Source organism: Dreissena polymorpha, chromosome 12, assembly GCF_020536995.1.
Source record: "Dreissena polymorpha isolate Duluth1 chromosome 12, UMN_Dpol_1.0, whole genome shotgun sequence".
Lineage (NCBI taxonomy): Eukaryota > Metazoa > Mollusca > Bivalvia > Myida > Dreissenidae > Dreissena > Dreissena polymorpha.
In genome coordinates this window covers 69,995,824-70,014,621 of record NC_068366.1, presented here as the reverse complement: position 1 = coordinate 70,014,621, position 18,798 = coordinate 69,995,824, and the positions used below count along the sequence as shown (strand labels likewise).

Sequence of the window (18,798 nt, the reverse complement as noted above, 5' to 3'; positions counted from 1 at the left end):
TCCAAGTAAATCGTGTTAACAAACAATCAGTTTATTTACCATCGCTGTTTACTTGTGAAAGTGACTCAGGTCACCAAAAATATATAGTTGCTTTTCAACGTTTTTTGGTATCACTCACAAAGTAGGTCTCTTCTTAATGGTTAAAACGTTTGTAGTGATCTAATAAGTTACTTTTTGCTGGTAAAAAGTTGTTTAAAATAGAATTAAAATTGAATGTTCTTTCGACTATTTTAAGCATATGTCACCGCTTTGGGGCTACACATCACGTTAGTTGCAAAGTTGTAAACATTTCTTCCAATTATGAAACGGGTATATCTTCCATAATTCTTGACAATACTGTGTTATTAGCATTTATTATGCAAGAGTAAATGAAATCCAGTAAAAACTAGACCAGTTTATATACATAATAATTGGACTTGTCACCTTTATAGGGCCTTTAATATCTTCGGATTCTGAATATTTATACGTAATTAACATTTTGTAAAAAGCAGATAACACATTATAAAGTTGACATATTGCACATAAAATGTTGGTTTTGTTTCGTCATAATTGGGGTCAATCATTTATTGTGGTCAATCATGAAAGCAAGCATCAGTTTAACACGTGTTCTCTGGGCATGGTCCCAGGTAAAAAGCACATCTTTTCACCAGCAGCCTGTGTCTGCACTATAGATAGGAGCCTCATTCTGGGAAAATGGGGCTTAATGCATGTGCTTAAAGTGTCATCAAAAGTTAGCCTGTGCAGTCTGAATAGGCTTATCTGGGACATCACTTTCCGCCTAAACAGAATTTTGTTCATATGAGACTATCTTAAAATGAAAACTTCCATAAAGTTAAATGTGTCATCCCTGATTAGCCTGTGCAAACTGCACAGGCTAATCTGGGACTACTCTACGCACATGCATTAAGCCCTGTTATCCCAGAGCGTGGCTCATAGATATTGTAATGGCATGTTTCAATCCTCACACACCCCGTATTGTGCATGCCCTGTAGCCCCAGTGGAGCCTGTTATTGTTGCTACGGTAACGACGAGTCTCAATTCCGAGGCTTCCTTCCGGGTATCAACTGGTAGCGGCGCGTCTGGGTCTAGTGTACCCGAAAGCCCCGGGTCTGGAGGTAGGTGTGCTACCCTGTAACCATGGTAACCCACTATGGGCTGCCTAGCAGCCTGTGTAACCCAGACTCATCTCTCTGAAAGGAGCTCCATTATTATCATATTGCTTCGCATTACTATTTCAGTGTAGTGAAGCGCTCTTCAGTTCACCAGATTTTCTCTCTTATAGCGTCTAATTTCTATGAGAAATGTGTATGAACTTAACTGTCTAATCATGGTAACACTGGATGAAAATAATTGTACACTTCTTTGAAATGGATAATTTGGTTGAGCTCTTTGCAGGGGAAGGATATATTTCAACCCCTGAGAGTGTCTCTTATATCACACCCCTGGCTAACTAAATGCTGCCTTCCTTTGAATTCAAAGGAGGATCATGCAGCTTTTTATCGTTATGGCTTATGGTTTCCAAATCACATTCACTTGAATCTATATAGTCACATTCACGTGTTGAATATATTCTATGTTTGCTTAATGCATTGCGCACAATTAATCTTAACTGCTTGAATATGCTTGATGCTTTTCATTTAAATATTCCACGTTTTATTTATGTATTATTGCTTTATTTTTGGTACTTTTGATTTAATGCTGCATATAGCTTTAGATGATATAACCTGACAAGTATTATGGCTGTCATAATTAAGCCGCGTCATGCAAAAAAGTGTTTTATTACATATCTGGCTAGTGGAGCTCCAGACCAGGCTCGGCGTCCATGCAGACTGCTCACTAAATATGATGGCGGTTATGGAAGCTCCTGATTCCACAGGCGTGTATGGAGCTACACTGGCAGCATTTTGCATGAGACCCATTTTTGTATGACTCCGCTCAATAATTAAGATCCAGCTGCCAATTATACATACATATTAGGAATAATAAAGTATTGCATAGATTCTCTCAATTATTCAGTTTATTGGTTCATGGTCATATTTGTAAGACCACGAAAGTGGTCCAGACCATGATACATTTATATTGTACCTAGCTGTAGCGGTAAGTTACCTACCAAGGATTCATTTGCCATCTAACCCATGTGATAGGAATTAAAACAATGATGATGTCCTTTTATGTTAGCTGTGCGGAGAGTGAAACACACATCCAAGTCATCATTGTCCAAACAGAACAGAAATTCACGAGAAACCAATGTTGATGACATTCTTGGAAAACCAGAAATAAGAAAGTCTCGAGAAACTAATTTAGACGACATTATTGCCGAACAACAATTAGGTGGCAGCATCAGCATTGATGATTTGGTTCCAAATCACAAAACTGCTGGAGTGACCTTTGAGGATATAGTTGAGGATTCACAAGCGTTCATTAGTAACAAATACTATGGTTTGTAGTTGCCACCCTTTGCGTTCATAGTCACATGTTGCCATGGTGATATTTAATTGGCTAATTCCTTTGTTTTGTGTTCTTTGATGTGGACTGATGATCACTTAGTTGTTGTTGGTCTGGTGTTAGATGGTTTCCACTGTCAATGAAAATGTTTTCTGTCCAGAAAGTCTTTACTTTTTTAAATCTCATTGAATTCACGATATTCCTTAGACCCCATTTATTTTTTAAATGCAATGATGGGTCTTGTTTTTAAATTTGCAATGAGCTCAAGTTTTTCTGGACAGAAACATAACTGTTTGATAAGCATCACGTTCATGCTAAGTGTTTGGAGATGTTCTGTTGAATTAATTAGTCTGAAATTATACACTCTTACATTAAATATGATCAGTATGTATAATTGGTATGTAACTAGAAATCCATTACACAGACTTTGGGATGGGTAACAAGTTGTGTGTGCAAATGATATTACATTGTATTTGCATTTAATACTAGTAGCATGCTATTTTTTTTACAATTAACATTAAATATTATTGGTATGTTTAGTTGGTATATAACTCCATAATACAGAATTTGGTGAGGATAAGATGTCGGATGTACAAATGATGTTCTCTGCGTTAAAAGACTAGTGACGTATTTAAAGATTGACTTGCGATAGTAGAATTTAAAGCTTATTTTTAGCTCTACTGGCCGAAGGCCTGAAAAGCTTATGTCATGGGGTGGTTTCCGTCGTCCGTGCATGCGTGCGTGCATTAGGCTTTTTCTTGTTTACGTGATAAAGTCCACAGTTTTCATCTGATTCTTTTCAAACTTGTTCAGTGTCTTTCATCCGATTCTTTTAAAACTTGTTCAGTGTCTTTATATAAATGAGGACTCAAACCCTATGGAAAATGGGTTACATCAGAGTAAAAAGTCCAGAATTATCTCCCCTTGAATTTGAGAAAATTGTGAAATAAGACTTGTCTACACAATCAAGTCCACAGTTGTCATCCAATTATTTCCCAACTTGCACAGTGTCTTTATCTGAACGATGAGTCAAAACCTATTGAAAATTAGCAATATCGGATTTATAAGTCCAGAAATATCTCCCCTTGAATTTGAGAAAAAAATGAAAATTCAGTTTTTGTATGTGATAAAGTCCATAATTTTCATCCAATTCTTGGCAAATTTGCAGTTTCTTTGTATCAATGAGGACTCTAACCCTTAAAGTTTTGTAAAAAGAGCAATATCGAAGCAATAAGTTCAGAATGACTTCCCCTTGAATATAAGAAAATTTTGAAATCCCGCTTGTTTACGCAATTAATTCCACAGTTTTCATCCAATTGTTTCCAAATTTGCACAGTATCTTTATATCAATTAGGACTTGAACCCTATTGAATATGAGCAGTATCGAAGAAATAAGTACACAATAATCTCCCCTTGAATTTGAGAAAATTCTCCTTGTTTGCGCGATTAAGTACACAGTTTCCATCTTATTCTTTCCAAACTTGCACAGTGTTTATAGCAGTAGAGTGATTCAGGCCCTCATGGGCCTCTTGTTTATATGCTATTACATTGTAATAAAAAAAAAGGACTTCGTACTCTATATGTAAATATGCTAATTATTTTAGTTTTTTTAGCCTCAGCAACAATAGCAGTTTAGGAGTAGAAAGTATAGGAAAAACATAGGCTAATATAATTTGTTTGAGTGCTTTTTAACCAGCCCTTCTCGAAAAAGTGCACTAAATGCGCATTAAATGCACATTAAATGCGCATTTAATGCGCATGTTATTGGCACCGTATTTTTTGCTTAACAAGTGCATTTTAATCTGTTAAAAAAAAACACTTTTTACTAGTGTGTTTATACATTTAAGTGTATTTTTTTTCCATGAAAAATACACTTAAGTGCGTTTATTATGATAATAAGTGCGCTTAAGTTTATTTTTAAGTGCATTTATACACTTGAGTGTATTTTAAGACATACAAATAATACACTTCATGGTCAAAGTAAATTTTTTAAAGCCCATTAATACACTTGAGTGCATTTCCAGTCATACAAATAATACACTTATCAGTAACTAAAGTAATCTTTCAAGTGCATCAATACACTTGAGTGTATTTTAACTCATACAAATAATACACTTCATGGAGTATTCAAAGTGAATTTTTTAAGCGCATTAATACACTTGAGTGCATTTCCAGACTTACAAATAAAACACTTCATTGAGTATTCAAAGTGAATTTTTGTAAGCGCATTAATACACTTGAGTGCATTTCCACTGATACAAATAATACACCTTACAAAATTGAAAGTGAATTTTTTTAAGCGCATTAATACACTTGAGTGCATTCCCGGTCATACAAATAATACACCTTACAATATTAAAAGTGAATTTTTAAGCGCATTAATACACTTGAGTGCATTTTCAGTCATACAAATGATACACTTTTTGAAGTGTTGGAAGTGAATTTTTTAAGCGCATTATACGCTCAAGTGTACTTTTCATCACTTCAAATTAATATGCTTAAAAATTAACCAAATTTAAAAAAAATCCCAGCATTTTGAAGTCAGCATTCATTCTTTAAATGAAAGGTTAGTGTAAACACATACATAAAAAACAAAAAGTACAATTCAATAGATAAATACACACTTTTATTAGAATGTTAAACCTTAAAAAACAAAAACAAATGTTACATATCTACATAAAAGAGAGGATTCAAACGGGCTATTGCCTATCTGGAATTAACAATTGAAAATATCAAGCTCATACCAGTGATTTTTCTCCCCTCTGATTACCGGTAACTGATTAACAGCCAAATACAGATGGTTTCCACTTCAAAAATATTAAAGTTTTCCCCTCCTTAAGCTGAAATGTTTTTCCTATCATTTACTATATTTTTATATATTACATTAATTCCAAATCCCTTTTTCATATGGACAAAAGCAGCACATTTAATTCAATCATATTCTGGATCCTAATATATGATAAATGAACAGTGTTCATGAAATTTATATAAATCTATACCTTATTTTTAAGATCTTCCTTTTTTTGTTCATTATTGCGCTAAAACATGCCCTTCTGAGAGCCAGTACGTACAGGTTGTTTTGAATTTCCAAAGAAAATCACTACATACATGCTGACAATATTTAGCAGCTTAGCCCCTGTCACTATATTTGTTGTTATACACTGTTCCTTACAAAGAATGCATTCATAAACAACCCTTAATAGAGCACTTCACCAGCTGATCAGGTCTGAATACTACTGTCATGGTCTGTGAGGCGCTTCTCGTGCATGATCTCATTTGAGATCAGGTCCTGAAAGATATTTTATAATGTAAGTGTTAAATATTGCTGTTATGGTAATATTGTTCAACAGTTGCTATAAATATCATAAATTTAATTCAAAACAAGTTTGTTGGCTTGTTGTTTTTGTTTGTTTATTTTTGCAATTTTAATCTTGTGATCACATGTGACTTTACGCTTTTCATAAATAATTTAAAGAAATTACGTTTGATAGAAAATACTGTTAATAAATGTACTAATATATGTGGTCTCCTTTGGCTGTGTGGACTGGTCGGAAGTGTGACGTCTTTGAATTGCAATAACCTTTATTATATAGTTTTACCTCTCAACAAATCCATCTTTTCTTGGTCAAGGACAAGCTACAGGGCACGGTTTCCCACTCCTGTTCCCCTCAAGTTGGCCTGCTCGTGCAGGGTAAAACCTGGTATACATGTCCATACATCAGGTAGTCCCCTTTTTGCTCCCTTTTTTGGCAGGCGATGATGCACAGTCTGTCCAATGGATCTTCCGATCAATGTAAATTTCACCTTGGGGTTTAACCTTCAAATATAAAATATTAAAGTTCTGATTAAATATGGGGGAAAGAAATCTGTTCATTAATGACAAGAAATAGGTATAAATAACTTTTAAGATAACAATAACCATAAAATACAGCCATAATAATTCAAATGGTGTTTTTTTCCTTTAAATTGCATTACATTTACTCATCCAGTTACATTTCCCAGTGACAATACATAAATATGATAATGATCATAATTAATTTAATTAAAAAGAGATGCAGAAATGAAAATACAAACCTGTTACAGCTGTTCCTCAGCATTCCAAAAAAACAAAAACGGCAGTTGTTGATCACTTTAACCACCCACTATGAATCTTCTTTGCAACAAACTTATTGTTGATTTACACATTGTAGTAAATACACATTGTTTTCATCACACAATAGTTCATGTGCTGAAAGAATTTCAAGACATTTGACACTAGAATTAATGTTGCTGAATTATACCTAAAAATTTAGCTCAATTTAAGTTGCTGAAACCAAATTGTTCACAAAAATAACTTCCTGTCCTCAAAATAACTTGCTGTGCTCCAGCCAATCAAAAGTGGTTTGTTTTCAAATAGATGGTCCCAGAACCAATCAAAATTCTATAAACACCCCTTTGTTTTGGCTAGATGGAGCACTGATAGGGATTAGTGTTTATGATGCTAACTGATCTCTTATCTGATCCTGATCTTATCTGATATTTATTGAATAATACACAGCACACTTAGCATATTATATTTAAATGTGAATATTTCAATATAACATACTGAATGGTGTTAGGAAATAAATATAATATTATAAATATTATTTAAATTGTCTTTTAAAATGTATGTTAATAGTCAATGTGGTAGACATTAATTGAATTGGGGTTAAATATCAGTGCAAGAAAGATCAAATACTTGTTTTTTATGTTGTGGAGATATAATTGATTCTGGCAAGCCCACATAATTTTTTTGACACTTTCAATATTTTTAATTATTTACCCACAGCCTGATTTAGTTGTACTTTTCCCTTTAAAAGCTGCTCTACTGATTCACATATTTTATGAGCAGACAAATTGCACTTATAAGACCATAAACATTATGTGAAGATAAAAAAGAATTCAGTTCAATCCTCCTATTAAACACTATATCTCTGTCCTTTAACTTCAGTTATTTGCTATAGTGTTGCTCTTTTTTATGAAGATGCTCTAAAACTACACTTGTACAGAAAGAATATTTTTTTTGCAAATCAGAAGATACACTAATATGCACAAAAAATGCACTTCATTAAAAAAAATGCACTTATTGCATAAAAAGATGCACTTTGTCTACAGAAGATACACTTAAAGAACAGTAAAATACACTGAAAGATAATGAAAATACAGAAAAAATGCACTTTAGTGCACTTAATTATGAAAAAAATGCAGAAAAAATACACTTTTCAGTAAAAATGCAGAAAAAATACACTTTATAAAGCGTATTTTGTTAAAAAGTGTATTTTATTTTGAGAAGGGAGGTTTTAAACCAGGTTTTTAACCAGGTTTTCCGAAGGAAAAAACTGGTTATTAGATTCGCGAATGCTGGCTGGCTGGCGGGCTGGCGGGCGGAACAAGCTTGTCCGGGCCATAACTATGTCGTTCATTGTCAGATTTTAAAATCATTTGGCACATTTGTTCACCATCATTGGACGGTGTGTCGCGCGAAATAATTACGTTGATATCTCCAAGATCAAGGTCACACTTTGAGTTCAAAGGTCAAAAATGAGCTTGTCCTGGCCATAACTATGTCATTCATTGTGAGATTTTAAAATCATTTGGCACATTTGTTCACCATCATGGGACGGTGTGTCGCACGAAAGAATCACGTCAATATCTCCAATGTCAAGGTCGCCACGACTAAAAATAGATTTTTTTTAAAAACAAACTTACAAAGGGGGTTAATTTTGTTTGTTCATTTCAAAAGTTCAGTTTGAGTTTTCTCCCTTTATCAGATTTTTTTTTCACAATGAAAACCTGGTTTTGTGACAATTTTGTCCCTTGTTTTCCTTTGAACATAAAATAAAGTTCATGTAATTATTTAAGCTTAATCATTAAGATACACTTTTAATGGTAATAAAATGAGTAAAAAATGGTGAATTGATCTACTTTTTATTTTTAGAATTTCATTTTAATTAAGCACTTTAATGTATAGTGTTAATTGTGTAATTTATATTTTTCTTTTTTTTTTAGCAATTTTTAAGCTTACTAAACACTTTGCTTTCAGTTTGCTTCTTTTACATGTGTATGTCTGGGACTCCTTTTATCTTATCTGTTTTAATTATCGTTGTAAAAAGTGTTGTATAGTGATGTATAGCCTGTGCATGTTTGATTGCATGACCTCAGCCCAGCCTGTTTCACCGGTCACACCCACCTCTAACTTCCAACGGTCAGAGTCCGCCAGATACCCGCCTAAATCCCCTCAACGTAAGTTTACACTCTAGAAATAACTTGAGTGGTTTGGTTACCATCATTAAATTTGATATACAATTTCTGGCTAAACACATTAAAATATGACATTTTGTGAAACCAATGTGGGCAAAACTTTTTGACCTGCTTATGTGCGTTTAATTGTTTAATGCAGAAAATAAATGTATTGATATAGGATTGCAGATAACAAACGTATCTGTTAAGTAACAATATACAAATAGACCAGATTTGTGACAGCATAGTTTATTTATATTATACACATTAAAAAAAGGACTGATAATTTATAAAGTGGTAAACACATGGATTGTTTAGGTATTGTAATCCTTCTGCTGTGACCTTTGTAGTTAGCTTCACTACCCCTTGTTGTAGCTAGCATGTAGCATGTTTATTGTTGTTTGTTTTTCTCACTTAGTGATTGAAGAATTGAAAGCCAAGAACTTTGATCGCTCAAAATCCGAACGCAAAGCTAAGAATAAGGGAAAGAAAGGTAACTCAATGGTTGAGAATCATTAGATATGAAGTTTACAAATTAAAAACTTCAAACCTTCAAAGAAATATATCATGAAATGTTCAACATTGACACCATAGAATAATGTTTGTAAATGCATTTTATTTTATTGTAATTTTTTAGCTCACCTGATTGCTCAGGTGAGCTTTTGTGACCGGTCTTTGTCCGTATTCCGTCCGTCTGTCCGCCGTCCACATTTGGTTTGTAAACACTCTAGAGGCAACATTTCATGTCCGATCTTCATGAAACTTGGTCAGAACATTTGTCCTAATGATATCTCGATCAAGTTCGAAACTGAGTCATGCTGGGTCAAAAACTAGGTCACTAGGTAGAAAAAAAGAATAACCTTGTAAACACTGTAGAAGATACCTTTCATGCCCAATCTTCATGTAACTTTGTCAAAATATTTGCCTTAATGATATGTTGGTCAAGTTCAAAAGTGGTTCCGGTCCGTTGAAAAACATGGCCGCCAGTGGGCGGGGCAGTTTTCCTTATTTGGCTTTAGAGAAACCTTGTAAACACTCTAGAAGTCACAATTTTTGCCCAATCATCATGAAAGTTGGTCAAAACATTGGTTTTATTGATATTTTGGACGAGTTTGAAAATGGTCCAGATCGGTGAAAAAACATGGCCGCCAGTGGGCGGGGCATTTTTCTCTAAATGTATATACATGTAGTGAAAACATGAGAACACTCTAGAAGTCACATTTTTGGCCCAATTTTCATGAAATTTGGTCAGAACATTTGTTTCCTTGATATGAGAGTTGAGTTAAAAAAAGGTTCCGGTCAGTTGAATAACCTGGCTGCCGGGGGGGGGCAGTTTTCCTTATTTGGCTATAGATAAACCTTGTAAACACTCTAGAAGTCACAATTTTTGCCCAATCATCATGAAAGTTGGTCAAAACATTGATTTTATTGATATCTCGTACGAGTTCGAAAATGGTCCAGATCGGTGAAAATACACGGGGCATTTTTCTCTATATGTATATAGTAAAAACATGAAAACACTCTAGAAGTCACATTTTTGGCCCAATTTTCATGAAATTTGGTCAGAACATTTGTTTCCTTGATATGAGAGTTGAGTCTAAAAATGGTTCCGGTCAGTTGAATAACATGGCTGCCAGGGGGGGGGGGGGGTGGCAGTTTTCCTTATTTGGCTATATAGAAACCTTGTAAACACTCTAGAAGTCACAATTTTTGCCCAACCATCATGAAAGGTGGTCAAAACATTGGTTTTATTGATATCTCGGACGAGTTCGAAAATGGTCCAGATCGGTGAAAAACATGGCCACCAGTGGGTGGGGCATTTTTCTCTATATGTATATTGTGAAAACATGTGAACACTCTAGAAGTCACATTTTTGGCCCAATTTTCATGAAATTTGGTCAGAACATTTGTTTCCTTGATATGAGAGTTGAGTTCAAAAATGGTTCTGGTCAGTTGAATAACATGGCTGCCGGGGGGGTGGGGCAGTTTTCCTTATTTGGCTATAGATTAACCTTGTAAACACTCTAGAAGTCACAATTTTTGCCCAATCATCATGAAAGTTGGTCAAAACATTGATTTTATTGATATCTCGTACGAGTTCGAAAATGGTCCAGATCGGTGAAAAAACACGGGGCATTTTTCTCTATATGTATATAGTAAAAACATGAGAACACTCTAGAAGTCACATTTTTGGCCCAATTTTCATGAAATTTGGTCAGAACATTTGTTTCCTTGATATGAGAGTAGAGTTCAAAAATTGACTCGTGAACACTCTAGAAATCACATTTTTGGCCCAATCATCATGAAACTTGGTACAAAGATATGGTTTTATATATATATCACATAATAAATGCCATAATTATTGCCCTTAGATTGTCCAAATTTTCATTATATTATACAAAATCCTTGTAAATACTCTAGAGGTCACAATTTTGTTTCAGATTTAATGAATCTTGGTCATAATATTTATTTTTGTAAGCAAAGTTTGATGTTTGGTAAGGGGGGGGGGGTCAACACAAAATATAGGTCACCAGGTCAAATCGTACAAAAACAAAAACATTCCATATGCCAGAGTTTTGGTTCAATAATGATGAAACTTGACCAGGATGTTTGTCTGGACAAAATCTAGGTCAAGTTTGACGTTTGGTAAAGATTGAATGAACCGACTCCTCTCAGGTGAGCGAACTAGGGCCATCTTGGCCCTCTTGTTTTTTATCTAGGAGATAAATGTTAAATTGTATAAAACAAATGTCTTTCCATCTATTTAAAATATCTTTATTAAATTTTGACTGGCTAACAACACCATAAATCCACAAATTTTCATAAGAAACATACAGGGTTAAAGTTCCTAAGTATTAAAGATTAAAATACATTATTAAATTAATTATACTATCTGAACATCTATTTGTTGTTTTTACCTTTCTGTTTGTGCATATATGCTAGATTTTTCTATCGTGAGTTTGCCCTTTTCACAGTTTATTTGATGTGCATGGCAATTATTTAGCTTGTTGCTTTAATTACGAAAAACACACACTTTTTGTGTTGAAACAGCTATGAAATTAAGTTTATATTGTTTTTGTTGTTTTTCTTTTAAAGGTATTCTGCTCATTTATTTTATTTTCTGTGTGTGATGAAAATCTATTTTATTTTATTCATGCATTTGTGCATGTGCATTATGTTTTGTTTTCAAAATAGTTGTTTAATTTATAAACAAAAGATACACCCAATATGATCGGCAGAATAGTTCAGGAAGATATTCCAAAGTAGCTATCTGCTGTTTTGTGACTTGCCCCAATATGAATGGCTGATTTTTGTGCAACTTATTATGAGATAAATATGCGGCACTTTTGCAGCATAAACCAGATAGCTCACTTTCACAAGTTGTTTGTTGTTACAGAGAAGGCAGTAAATGGTGATGATGACCAGATGCGGTCTCCGGCCAAGTCAGACACGCTCCGCTCCACGGACAGCGCCAGCGGCGGTGAGACACTGGAGGAGTCAGGACGCAGCAGCAAAGAGGTATGCGCTCGAGTCTCGTTCTGAGGCAACTGGACTCAATGCATGTGGGAACACTGTCGTCCCCGGATAAGCCTGTGCAGTCAGCATGGGCTTATCATGACCGACAGGTTCCGCCGTATTTGGTTGAGAAGACTACCTTTTAACTAAAAATAAAATAAAAGCTTCGTCCCTAATAAGCTGGTGTGGACTTCACAGGCTAATCTGGTACAAAACTTCAGGCATTTGAATTAAAGCCAGTTTTCTCAGAACAAAGCTCACTTGTTGTTGTGTGCTGTGATTGGTGGATAGTTTATTTTGGGTCTTTGTTTGTGGTCTTCATGGTGTTGAGAAATATGCTCACGTATAGTTGGTGTAATTCTTTCCAGCTGAGCAACAAAGTGAGAATGGCTATATCCAACCATCATAAAACATGAACAGCCAGCGAGTAACTTTCAGGCTGTTCAGGTTATATTCTGTGTGTTGCTCACCTGTATCTTAGCGTTGTAAATTAAGCTGTTTAAATTTGAATCTAGTAAGAAAGGTATTTAATTTCATTAAATTTTATAAGGGACGACGAATGCTGCAAAATGTAAAATGTTAAAAACAGTAGTAAATGGTTAAAGGCTCTACAGAAATTATACTTTCGTATACATTTATGCAGTTTTAACTGTGATAGGTAGCTGGAATGTGACCACTAAGAGACCCAGCAATTTCTTAGCCACATTAACTCGACCCTTTCCCCCATCAGAAGCAAAGTGAATATTGCTTTTGCAACCAGCATAATACCAGAACAGCCTGCGAGTAACTCGCAGTCTGTTCAGGCTTTATGCTGTTTGCTGCTCATCAGTATCAAAGGTTTGGAGACGAAGCCTTGAAAACTTGAATATATTAACCCTTTCCCACTCAGAAGCAAAGTGAAAATGGCTATGTGCAAACAGCATAAAACCAGAACAGCCTGTGAGTAACTTAAGGTCTTAAATTAAATATAACATTCTAAGGGAATAAAATGAGTGAAAATATGTATCTAAGTGGTAATGGGTTAAATATATTGAAATTTAATATTTTCCATATTTTCGTATTCATAAAGATAGGATTATAAACTATTTCGTAGGCTTGAAAGCTTTTACCAGTTCTGTAAATACTAGGTCAAACAAAAATTAAAGTACCAAATATGGAAAAAAAGATAAGAACTAAATAATTTGTGTACACATTACAAACTACTGTTCAGAAGGTCCAAAACTATAAAAACAACATTCCTTAGCTTATTAGATTACAGAAGTTTGATATATAAATGTATAAGTGATATTCCAAGATATGAATTTTATTTATATTAACAAATGTAATGTTGTTGCCTGTTCAATTTATCAATGAGTTTGTAATTTTTAGAAAGTTGCAAAACTATTAACACAAATATGAAGACAACATTCTTAAGTTAACGAGAATTCACAAGTTTGATTTGATAATGTGTAAGTCTTGTTCAAAGACGTAGACTTCATTTTAGCCTCTATCCAAGAAGCTTGTGTTTAATTTATGTGCTGTAAGTTTTGTGGCAGAAAAGCCAGAGCAGTCTTCACAGGCTAATCTGGCACAACATTTTCAGCTTAAACTGAATTTTACCTTAGAATTTACTTCTTTCAAACAAGAAAAGTCCATTAAAGCCTTAAGTGTAGATTCCATAAAATCTTACTGTGTAGTCCCTAATTTGCCTGTGTGGACATCACAGGTTAATATGGGTCGACACTAAATGCACAATTAAGACCCGTTTTCTCAGAGCAAAGTGAAAATTGCTATGTGCAAACAGCGTATAGCCAGAACAGCCTTCGAGTAACTCGCAGTCTGTTCAGATTTCATGCTGTTTGCTGCTCACCAGTATCTAAGGGTTGGAAATGAAGCCTTTACAACTTAAATCTGGTACGATAGGTCTTTAATTAAATTAACTTTCTAAGGGACTACACAGGCGTAAAAATATGTATCTAAGTGGTAACTATATCTAAGTGGTAACTGGTTATGACCTGTTTTCTCAGAGCAAGACTGTTTTATATCAATACATGTAATTTTGTTGGCTGTTCAATTTATCAATGTGTCTGTAATTTTAGGGATCCCCCACCAAGGAGCATCCATCACCGACAAAGGAGAAGAAAAAGAAGAAGAAATTTAGAATGCCATCGTTCTCGAAAAACAAGAAAAATAAGGAAGGCAAAGAAAGTTCAATTTGAAAGCACATGTATTAGTTCAATGCATAATGCAGACATCTTATTGTCGTGATAGTTTTTTTTTTAATATTTGTATTCAATATGTATACCTTATCTTGCATGTGATTGGACAGTCCAGCTGAGGTAATGGTCACATGATTAAAATGCTGATTTCTGATTGGTTTACAAAACAGCAGCAGCTTACTGCTGTGGTTGAATGAATTTACCAATATTTTTCAAAAAAGATTTTTCTATTTATTTTACAAAAGTAATTGAAATAACACATTTATTAGAAAACCAGCTTTGTGTACATCCATTAAAATGTGTTCTTAAATATTTCCCTTCAAAGTTGCAATAATCTGTCGTTCAAACTGAAAGGTTGACCTGTGTGTGAAGCTGTTTGTCCGAAGCACTCTTCCTGTGCATTAAAATTGCAAGACCTTGTATGGTATATTGTAGCCTCAGCCTTATAGGATTTCATATTAAACATTTGTTACCTGGCTTGCCCTTACAATGTTTATGATCAGTTTCAGATTTTCAGATGAAAGACAAGTGGTACTTAAAGCATGAGCTTTGAATATAATTATTGCTTTCAGTAATTTGAAATGAAAAATGTAAAAACATCTGGTTTGCTGTGTTACTATTCAAGAATTGCATGCTGGTGACTTACGAAGTTTTCAAAGCAGAGATGCTTATCTATGAAAATTGTGTTGTTAAGAAACTTTGTGGAAGTTAACAACCAAGGTAACACCAAATCATGCACTTGATGTCATTTGTTTTTTTTAAGCAGAATCTAAATGATCTAAAATATTGATGCATCATTTCATCATGTACATTCATTTTACTCATTTCTGATTTTTACTTATTTTAATTGTTCACCTGGTTTTTATTGCTGCTCTTCCATGTATTTCACTAGCTTGTAGTCTTTATAAAATGGAATATTTAGCTCCGGGTCCTGCTGATGAATGCGGGATGGTATTCTTATAATGGTGCCTGGGACTTCTAGAAAGCTTATGCAATAATACATTATTCAGCACAGATACTACCGGTAGTTTGTACAACTGTCCAAACCATTTCTTGTCCTGCTTGTATTCAACTTTGTTTGTTTTGTTGCACTTCAACGGTGAACAGATGTTACATTGCTTTTTGTTCATGTTAAATGATGCTTTGTATTTTGATGAATTATTGAAAGAAAAGAACAGTGTCATATATCAGGCTTTGTTGCATTTATTAGAAAGATATTGACCTGATATTGGAATAAGCTTGCATTTGTTTACATTCTATGAACTATAAGAAAAAAGCCCAATGCCAATAAAATGAATTATAATTTGAATGCTTAAAAAACTTTTTGCCAATTTGTTTGGTTAACTCTCCACATAAAAATAAAGAGATGAAGCATAAACACAATATTTCAAATGTGTCTAGTTATTTGTCTATGAATGTATCATGATATATCTGTCGACCAGACTGGTTCCAAGTCACTAAATGTTCTTTTTTTAGGGAAATGTGCAAAATGATATATACTTTCTGCTTTGTGTGAACATGTATGTAAAAATGCTTAATTTGGTGAATTTGCCATTGTTCTTGCATTAATTAATACTGAACTTAAAAAGACATTTTTAAAGTATGACTGTCATTCAGAAATGAAGTTGTAATTTCGGAGCTCATAATAACCTCTCCAATTTTGATCCTGAATACGAAAAAACTCAACTGTTCCTAGTTGAAACATTAGTAATATTCATCTTATTAACTTTATTCTTAGGATGGTCAATTTCAAACTTGTCTAGGAAAATAATTGTTTATGTCATTGCTAATATTATGGAATCATGTATTGCATAAAATGCTTTCTTGTTTTGTGTTTGTTTCTTTAAGAAACGGAAACAGAACTGTTGCAAGATTCCATTAGTCAAAACATGCAAGTGTAGGATCTTTGGAATTTTTGTTTTGTTCCTTTCGTCTTACACCTTCAAAGATCTGGGCTTTTATATTAATGCAGAGTTGACAGTGTTTTTCTCCTGTGTAAATGTGAGTGTTTTGTGTCACTCTCTGAAGTATTCACTTGTGTTTGTGAGAGAAAATGCTTTCGAGAAATTGTTAAAAGTACCGCCTGTGTAATGCCTTTTTTAATGTGTACACAAATATAATATTCATGTTTCAAGTACATTTTCGTCATAGTGTCTAGGTATTGTACATTTATAGTGTCTATCTTCGCATTGTCTTATTTTTGTGTATAATTTTTTTTTATTTTTAATGGGATTTGGGGTTCCTTGTGAACACTTTGGAAACTATATTGGCATCATCTGTACAGTTTGTAAGTGTAGTGGACCCACTATTTGGGAGAACAGTTGAACATGATACTGTACTTTCAATATTTCAGGCGTTCTTTATATCTCTCTCAAAGACACCAAGTTCTAGGCCCAGGAAATGGACTCTAGAGCATTTAACCTTTAAATAAATGCAATAAAGCTAAAATAAATAGATTTCAGCTAACTTAATATATAATGCATTGAGTTTCAATACTAAGACAATGAACCAAAATGCTCAATATTGATGGTCATGAAAATGAACGTTTGAAATTAAATTGTTGAATTACATTATTTTAACCATGCAATATTAAGCCCTTACATTTATATGTTTTTTTCTTTATTTAAATGTTTATTTAATATGATGTTGCTATGATTATATTTGCCACATTTTTTCTGTCCCGATTGAAAGTCATAATGGAATCTGTCGGTGTTGAATGTTTTCCTCTTTTTATAGCATTGTTCGGGTTAATTAATTGAATGTATCTTGCCGTATGAATCATAAGGGTTCCAAGTTTTTTTTGTCATATAATCGTTTCAAGTAGTCAAAATATTTCTTAATTTATATTGACAATTTAGTGTAACATACATATTAATATGTAACGATAATTTGTCATAATCTACATAGGCAGTACATATATATCAATATTATGCAGTATATCATGTATTTGGGATACCCAAACAGATATTGAATATATGGTCGATACTATGATTATGGTCATTATAGTTTTATAACTTTAACTTTATTATAATAAAACTATGTCAATAATGTATATGAATGTAGAAGTGCATCTTATTATAATTTTTGAGTCTCAATGTAGTAGTATGTATCATATCCAATTATTGCTTAAGATTTGTATGTCATTTATGTTGAGTAGATTGTACATGTATTCAATTTAACTGGCAACAGGTATAGTCTTTGTATAAATAAGATATTGTTTCAAACCAAACTTTCACTTACTCTTCTTTTTGTATTCTATAATGAATAAGTAAAGAAAGCAGAGATGCTTCGTTCCTCAACTTATTGATTCAAATACCCTTACCAAGAAATGCTTTTAAAAGGGCCAAATGAAAAACAAGTCAACAAATTTAGAACTACAATAAAATCTGCAATAAATTGGAAATATGTATTGTCTTGTTTTGGAGAACATGCTGCAGTCTACATGTCTGTTAACAATATTGTGTCACATGTATTCCAGCTAGTCTAGATAAGGATTAAGGCAGATTGATCATTCTCTTTGTTGTACATTTTGCTCTGTTTCTTCTGTGTTTTCTGTGTTAACAAGCCATACATACATTTCTCTAAGCTTCTAGTGAGCCACTTTGTAAATGCGGTGTCCAATAAAACAACAAATTCTCAACATATAGCGTGTGTTTGTTATCAATTTGTTCCTTGTAGGGTTTAGTGTCTAATGGTGGCAATTCAATAGCCAAAGAGGACCAATAACCAAAGAATCTTTATAATTGATTACAATGGTTTTCTATCTTGTCAAATGAATTTACAATTTATTGTGGATTTCTCAGAGGGCTGTTAATCTTCCAACTGTTTCTAGGAAGCATTTATGCAAAGTCAGCAGTAACATTCTATTTACATCTGTCAAACTTTGCTGGCCATTTTTGTTTACCTGTGAACATGCCTACAAATTCAACGTGTGGAAGGCCTGTTATTGGTCCATCGTTTCTTTGTAATGAATAGAACGTGTAACACATAATAACACGGCATATTAGATATTTTCAATTAAAATATTGCAAATGGGATGTTTTTAATATATAATTAAATTTATTTAAATTCTATGAAAAATTGTATTTACACTACAAACATTACATGTTCATTAAACTGTAAGGAGATTGATTTGCTAACAAAAAATTAATAAATTATTATTAAAACACTGAATTATGTGAATTTGAGTAAGACATCAAACTGGGAATGGACATTTTTTTGGTGATTTTTCTCAACAAAACTATTCATTTCATGATCTGAATTTATTTTTGTAATACTATTACTTTTTCTTTAACAGTGATTGTATTTTCATCATTTTATCTGTATTTTTAAACTGTCCCTGCGCCGCATGGACACGGTTTCATTTCAAGAGGATTTTTAA

The 18,798-nt window shown here is 33.5% G+C and overlaps 1 protein-coding gene and 1 long non-coding RNA gene across 2 annotated transcripts; one reads left to right on the top strand and one right to left on the bottom strand.

Moving 5' to 3' along the window:
- The first annotated feature begins 949 nt into the window (after positions 1–949).
- LOC127852710 (uncharacterized) lies at positions 950–18,063 on the top strand. Its single transcript, XM_052386662.1, has 6 exons — positions 950–1,115; positions 2,179–2,439; positions 8,626–8,706; positions 9,122–9,196; positions 12,101–12,222; positions 14,298–18,063. The coding sequence occupies exons 1-6, from the start codon at positions 950–952 to the stop codon at positions 14,415–14,417; spliced, it is 825 nt and encodes a 274-aa protein (XP_052242622.1). The 3' UTR covers positions 14,418–18,063.
- Positions 5,425–6,757, bottom strand: LOC127852276 (uncharacterized). The gene is made up of 3 exons (XR_008036160.1): positions 6,520–6,757; positions 6,045–6,262; positions 5,425–5,734 (listed from the first exon to the last, which is right to left on the bottom strand). It is a non-coding gene; the product is annotated as an uncharacterized LOC127852276 (long non-coding RNA).
- Positions 18,064–18,798: the final 735 nt, after the last annotated feature.

Coding starts and splice junctions, on each gene's coding strand:
- LOC127852710 (XM_052386662.1), top strand. CDS start 950: ATGTTTCAATCCTCACACACCCCGTATTGTGCATGCCCTGTAGCCCCA. Junction 1,116..2,178: donor CGAAAGCCCCGGGTCTGGAG/GTAGGTGTGCTA, acceptor CTTTTATGTTAG/CTGTGCGGAGAGTGAAACAC. Junction 9,197..12,100: donor TAAGAATAAGGGAAAGAAAG/GTAACTCAATGG, acceptor TTGTTGTTACAG/AGAAGGCAGTAAATGGTGAT.